Here is a 6,346-nt window from a genome sequence, read left to right on the forward strand (position 1 = left end):
GGTGGCAGAGCAGTGCTGTGGGTTTTGTTACTGGACGGTGCCCCGGTGGCAGAGCAGTGCTGTGGGTTTTGTTACTGGACGGTGCCCCGGTGGCAGAGCAGTGCTGTGGGTTTTGTTACTGGACGGTGCCCCGGTGGCAGAGCAGTGCTGTGGTGTTTGTTACTGGACGGTGCCCCGGTGGCAGAGCAGTACTGTGGTGTTTGTTACTGGACGGTGCCCCGGTGGCAGAGCAGTGCTGTGGTGTTTGTTACTGGACGGTGCCCCGGTGGCAGAGCAGTGCTGTGGGTTTTGTTACTGGACGGTGCCCCGGTGGCAGAGCAGTGCTGTGGTGTTTGTTACTGGACGGTGCCCCGGTGGCAGAGCAGTGCTGTGGGTTTTGTTACTGGACGGTGCCCCGGTGGCAGAGCAGTACTGTGGTGTTTGTTACTGGACGGTGCCCCGGTGGCAGAGCAGTGCTGTGGGTTTTGTTACTGGACGGTGCCCCGGTGGCAGAGCAGTGCTGTGGTGTTTGTTACTGGACGGTGCCCCGGTGGCAGAGCAGTGCTGTGGGTTTTGTTACTGGACGGTGCCCCGGTGGCAGAGCAGTGCTGTGGTGTTTGTTACTGGACGGTGCCCCGGTGGCAGAGCAGTGCTGTGGGTTTTGTTACTGGACGGTGCCCCGGTGGCAGAGCAGTGCTGTGGGTTTTGTTACTGGACGGTGCCCCGGTGGCAGAGCAGTGCTGTGGTGTTTGTTACTGGACGGTGCCCCGGTGGCAGAGCAGTACTGTGGTGTTTGTTACTGGACGGTGCCCCGGTGGCAGAGCAGTGCTGTGGTGTTTGTTACTGGACGGTGCCCCGGTGGCAGAGCAGTACTGTGGTGTTTGTTACTGGACGGTGCCCCGGTGGCAGAGCAGTGCTGTGGTGTTTGTTACTGGACGGTGCCCCGGTGGCAGAGCAGTGCTGTGGGTTTTGTTACTGGACGGTGCCCCGGTGGCAGAGCAGTACTGTGGTGTTTGTTACTGGACGGTGCCCCGGTGGCAGAGCAGTGCTGTGGGTTTTGTTACTGGACGGTGCCCCGGTGGCAGAGCAGTGCTGTGGTGTTTGTTACTGGACGGTGCCCCGGTGGCAGAGCAGTGCTGTGGGTTTTGTTACTGGACGGTGCCCCGGTGGCAGAGCAGTGCTGTGGTGTTTGTTACTGGACGGTGCCCCGGTGGCAGAGCAGTGCTGTGGGTTTTGTTACTGGACGGTGCCCCGGTGGCAGAGCAGTGCTGTGGGTTTTGTTACTGATTAGTCCCTCCTGGCAGCGTAGTGCTGCGGTGGTGATTTTTACTGCAGGGTGTCCGTGGCACAGCAGTGCTGTTATTGCAGGGTGCCCCCATGGAACAGCAGTGTGCTGATGTTTGTTACATCAGGGTGCCCCTCGTGGCAGAACAGTGAGGTTGTGTTTGTTACTATATACAACTGTGGAAGAGGAGTGGACCAAAATCCCACCAGAGCAGTGTGAGAGACTAGTGATGTCCTGCGGCTTCAGATGTGCTGAAGTCATTCAAAGCAAAGGCCTGTCCGCTTCCTACTGACTGGTGACTGTTGTTACCTTTAGAAAATGTACTGTAGTGACTGATAACCTTTTGTCTGTGCTAAAGTCATTGCTTTTCTCGGCTAGGACACACGGCAAGTAAAACGGGCCGAGTGGAATGTGATAAAAAAAAAATCGCATTCCACTCGGGCCCATGTTACTCACATCTGTGGGGTTTTTTTGTTCGCCCTAATCGGACCGAGAAAATAACAGCATGCAGCCGGTGGAATCCGATCCATTTTCACTCGCACCCATACAATTCTATGGGTGTGAGAAAAACATCTCACTGCACTCGGATGACACCGGAGTGCAGTGCGATAATCACATCAGCTGGCAATGGAGGAGATAGGGAGATTAGTCCCTCCCACTCCTCCGCAGCTGTGATGAGATCGTATCACAGTATGACACTGCTTTCAATCACAGCAGGAGCCCAGTAGTTATTAGCCTAACGCATGGAATGCTAGATGCTTGTGTGGCCTTAGCCTACTTATGATCACCACGTTTTGGGCAAAATAAAGGGTTTATGGTGATATACTTTGGATCCTTTGTAAAACACTGTTCTAGTAGCATTGTGTATCTCTTAGGCTGCTTTCACACCTCCGGTTTTTCCTGTGCGGCACAATCCGGCACTTTGCAGAAAAAAACGCAACCGTTTATTTTTTGCTGCCGGTTGCGTTTTTTTTTGCATAGACTAGCATTAGTGCCGTATTGTGCCGCATTGGCTTGCATTCCGTCCGGTTTTTGCCGCATGCAGCAGATTTAGCCGATGCGGCGGCCGGATGGAACGTTGCCTGGCACGTTTTTTTGTCCGGCAAAACCGCATTGGCTAGATGCGGCGCGATTTGCAATGCATGCCTATCCTGTGGCAAAAACCTCATCCGGCCGCCGCATGCTTTTTTTTCCACTGCGCATGCTCCAGTAGGCTGGATCTATTTTCCCAGCCTACTTCCTGCCTACACTTCTTGCCCCAGAGAGACCGAATGCACGCTGCAGGAGAGAAGCAGCCCCACCGCCCACCCGTGAGTGCTATATCCCGGCCATACAAGACCCCCCCTCGGCCCACCAGGCCACCACCACCAGGCTCCGCAGGCCCAGGCCACCACCACCAGGCTCCGCAGGCACCAGCCGCAGGCAGCGGCTGCAGGCACCACCCAGCACCGGCCGCAGGAAAAGAGGAAAGAAGTCCAAACAAAATGTCTTCTTGTGGGAGCCCTCCTGCTTCTTCTCAGCAAAATGAGGGGGGTTTTTTTATTGATTTTTTTTTTTTTTTTTTTGGCTTTTCACCCATTCACGACTCACGACAGATATATTTGTCATGGATCGTGTGTATGGTTAATCCCCGCCCCCTGCCAAGGGCAGGTCGCGGTGATCTGCACACATATCAGCTGTTTTTATCAGCTGACGTGTGTCTGCAAGTTATGAGTGGCATCGCGTTCCACTCGCAGCTATTAACCACTTACATCTCGCAGCCAAAGTCTGGCAGCGAGATGTATATGCGCGTGGCATTTTGTAAACACTGTACATGCAAGTAAAACTATACATGTTTGGTGTCTACAAACTCGCACCGACCTCAGGCATCACAACAACACATTAGTTTTACGATATAGTGAACATGGTGAATTTAATATGCAACAAAGTATTGTGCGATCACACTTTTTGCAGCTTTTCCATACTTGGAATATTTTGGCTGTTTTCCAGTACACTATATTATTATTATTATTATTATTGTTTATTTATAGAGCACCATTAGTTCCATGGTGCTGTACATGAGAAGGGGGTTACATACAGAATACATATACAAGTTACAGTAGACAGACTAGTACAGAGGGAAGAGGGCCCTGCCCTTGCGGGCTTACATTCTATAGGATTATGGGGAGGAGACAGTAGGTGGGGTGTAGATGGGGCGGCAGCTCCGCACGGTGGTGGGGCGGCAGCCACTATATGGTAAAACTTATGGTTTGTTTCATTTAAAAGTACAACTTGTCCCACAAAAAAACAAGCCCTCATAGAAGGAGGAAAAATAAAAAAAAGGGAAAATGCTCTGGGCCTGAAGGGGTTAACAATCAAAATAAATTACAAATCTATTTACCTTTTTTTTAACAGGAATATGAACTTGAGGCGCTTCCAGAAGGGGACGTGAGGGGTGGAGAGATACACTCTGAGCGCCCACTCCTTGTAAGTTTATTTTAAATGCATCACAGAAAGATCACAGTACACCCAACACATCCAAGCTTTTTTTTTTTATTTTTTTTTATTCAGGCTTCCAATTCTGGGGCTCGTGGTAGAGTTCCTCCCAACCCCTCCTCCCATGGTCGTCGGCATAATCGTTGCGGCGGTCACAGTGTAAGTTTTTTTTTGTTTTGTTTTGTTTGTTTTTATCTACTTCATTGTCATTTTTGTGTAATATTTTTGTTTATCTGTTTTTCAACAGGCTTCACAGCGTGCTCCCGACTCAGACGGTGAGGAGGCCGGATGTATTAACAACATCGACCTCCTCATCGATGAAGTTCGAGAGCGGGAGCCGCTGTGGAATATGGGTGACCGCCGCCACGCTTATTCAGTTGTAACCCGTCGGCTATGGGACGAGGTTTGCTCTGAAGTGGTGACAGGTTGGGAGGACTTCAATCCTAGAGCCCAGAATCGAGCAAGTAAGTATTCACAGTTCAGTAGGTTATGTTGCAGGATGTAATGTTTTGTATAATAACCATTTTGTGTTTTCACTTTTCAGGGGAAAAAGTTCAGAACCGGTGGCGGTCCATTAGGGATCGCTTCAAGAAGGAGTTGAACAAAGAGATGCTGGCCCCGAGTGGATCCGGAGGACGCGTCTCAAGATATAAGTATTTCAGAGTGTTGGCGTTCCTCCGGACAACAATGGTGTGCAGAAGGTAAATATTTCACACAACATCTACAAAGTTAAACTGTTTACATGTGTAACCTTTTTTTGAGTTCCAGCAAGAGACAGGCAATAGCAATATAATTAATTTATTTGTTTTTTTTTCTTTTCATTTCTTCCACAGCACCATCTGCAGCACCCGGGAGCCAGCATCAAACCCTTTTGAAGCGATCCCAACACAGTCCGCCACCGGGGAACACTTGGACAGACTCCACCCTTCTGCACCTTCCCTGTCTTCTGGTCCCTCTGTCCCATCCACCAGCGCTGGAGCATCTTGTGAGGCTTCATTACATGAAGCTGCTGCTGACGAGGTAGCTTTTCCCCTACCCCACCCCTCTGACACTGCTGCCCTAAGTAGAACACCTTTGGGTTCTAGGCGGCAGCGTCAGAGGGGCCTGGATAGGAGCTATGCGCTCGAGTTCTTGCATCTAAATGCAGCCTTCCAGAACGCAATCAAATTGCTCTCCGAGCAAACCAGTGCTGCATTCAGCCTGGTTCAAAACACCATGCAGAGCAATACGGATGAATTGTGCACGCGTCTGGACAGGCTGCATTTAGATGCAAGAAAGTCGACCGCTCATTGTTTTTTCCAAGCAGTCCTCGAGCGCATGGAAAACCTTTCTCCTGAGCAGCAGATGCATGTAATGCAAGCCACCCAGTATGCTCTGGCGCAGGTTACCTACCAACCACCTCCAATCACCCTAATTCCTCCCGCACCTTCCCCCCCCCCCCCCTCCAGCCACTGTCCCTCCTCCCCCACCTATACAATACCCGCATCCTGCCCCGTTCCAGCATCCAGCCCCGTACCAGTTCCCAACATCTGTGCGTCCACTCCCTGCCCCACCTGTACTCCCTGCCCAGTACCACCTGTCTCCTTCCACACCCATCCTGCCCCAACTACAACACTCTTCTTCAACCACCACCTCTTCTGTCACCCAATCCCTCCACTCCACCCCTCAATCCTTACCAAATCCCATCCCATCTCCTGTTTTTCCTCTTTGTTTTTCCACCACCATTACTTCACCTTCTCTTTCTTGTTTTCCTTCACCCTCACCAAAATCCACCCTCCATACTCCCACTGTCCAAGTGTTCCCATCTGACAGCCCCAGCCCCTCCAGTACTATCTCCACCCAAGAATTTTTAAATTTATAATTTTGACATTAAAAAAATGTAAGTTATATAATAAAAAATACTTTTTTGGTTTAATGGTGTTTGGTTTTTTTTAAATTATAAGCAAAAATGTTATGGTATGAAGGTAAAATGTGGTTTAACAATAAAACACATTTTTTAAAAAAAAGTATAAGGTATAATAAAAGGAAGTAAACTTTAAAACAGGAATCAGAAATATTACGAATCTAAGGGGTACTTCTCACATAGCGAGATCGCTGCTGAGTCACGGTTTGTGTGACGCACCAGTGACCTCATCAGCGATCTCGCTGTGTGTGACACTGAGCAGCGATCTGGCCGCTGCTGTGAAATCGCTGATCGTTACACACAGCTCTGCTTCTTGTTTTGCTCGTTGCTCTTCTGCTGTGAAGCACACATCGCTGTGTTTGACAGCGAGAGAGCAACAATCTTAATGTGCAGGGAGCTGGGACCCGGCGTCTGGAAGCTTAGGACGCTGGTAACAAAGGTACACATCGGGTAACTAAGCAAAGTGCTTTGCTTGGTTACCTGCTATTTACCTTCGTTACGAGTGTCTGCAGCTGCAGAAGCTGGGCTGCCTGCTTCATGCACATGTAACCAAGGTACACATCGGGCAACTAAGAAACCCGACATTTACCTTGGTTATGAGCGTACGCTGCTCTCAGGCTGCCATTGCCTGTGCCCTGCACACATAACCAGAGTACACATCGGGTAACTATGCTTTGCTTACTAACCCGATGTGTACCCTGGCT

The 6,346-nt window shown here is 50.1% G+C and overlaps 1 protein-coding gene across 2 annotated transcripts; it reads left to right on the plus strand.

Moving 5' to 3' along the window:
* Positions 1 to 1,147: 1,147 nt before the first annotated feature.
* LOC142294397 (uncharacterized) lies at positions 1,148 to 5,575 on the plus strand. 2 transcript variants are annotated; one of them, XM_075337874.1, is made up of 5 exons: positions 1,148 to 3,730; positions 3,815 to 3,898; positions 3,987 to 4,203; positions 4,284 to 4,440; positions 4,573 to 5,575. In XM_075337874.1, the coding sequence occupies exons 3-5, from the start codon at positions 4,089 to 4,091 to the stop codon at positions 5,546 to 5,548; spliced, it is 1,248 nt and encodes a 415-aa protein (XP_075193989.1). In that variant the 5' UTR covers positions 1,148 to 3,730; positions 3,815 to 3,898; positions 3,987 to 4,088; the 3' UTR covers positions 5,549 to 5,575. The 2 variants fall into 2 exon arrangements, with proteins under 2 accessions (XP_075193989.1, XP_075193988.1); XM_075337873.1 differs by having other exon boundaries at positions 1,148 to 3,898.
* The last annotated feature ends 771 nt before the right edge of the window (positions 5,576 to 6,346 follow it).

The sequence above is a fragment of the Anomaloglossus baeobatrachus genome, chromosome 1 (assembly GCF_048569485.1).
Source record: "Anomaloglossus baeobatrachus isolate aAnoBae1 chromosome 1, aAnoBae1.hap1, whole genome shotgun sequence".
Classification (NCBI taxonomy): domain Eukaryota; kingdom Metazoa; phylum Chordata; class Amphibia; order Anura; family Aromobatidae; genus Anomaloglossus; species Anomaloglossus baeobatrachus.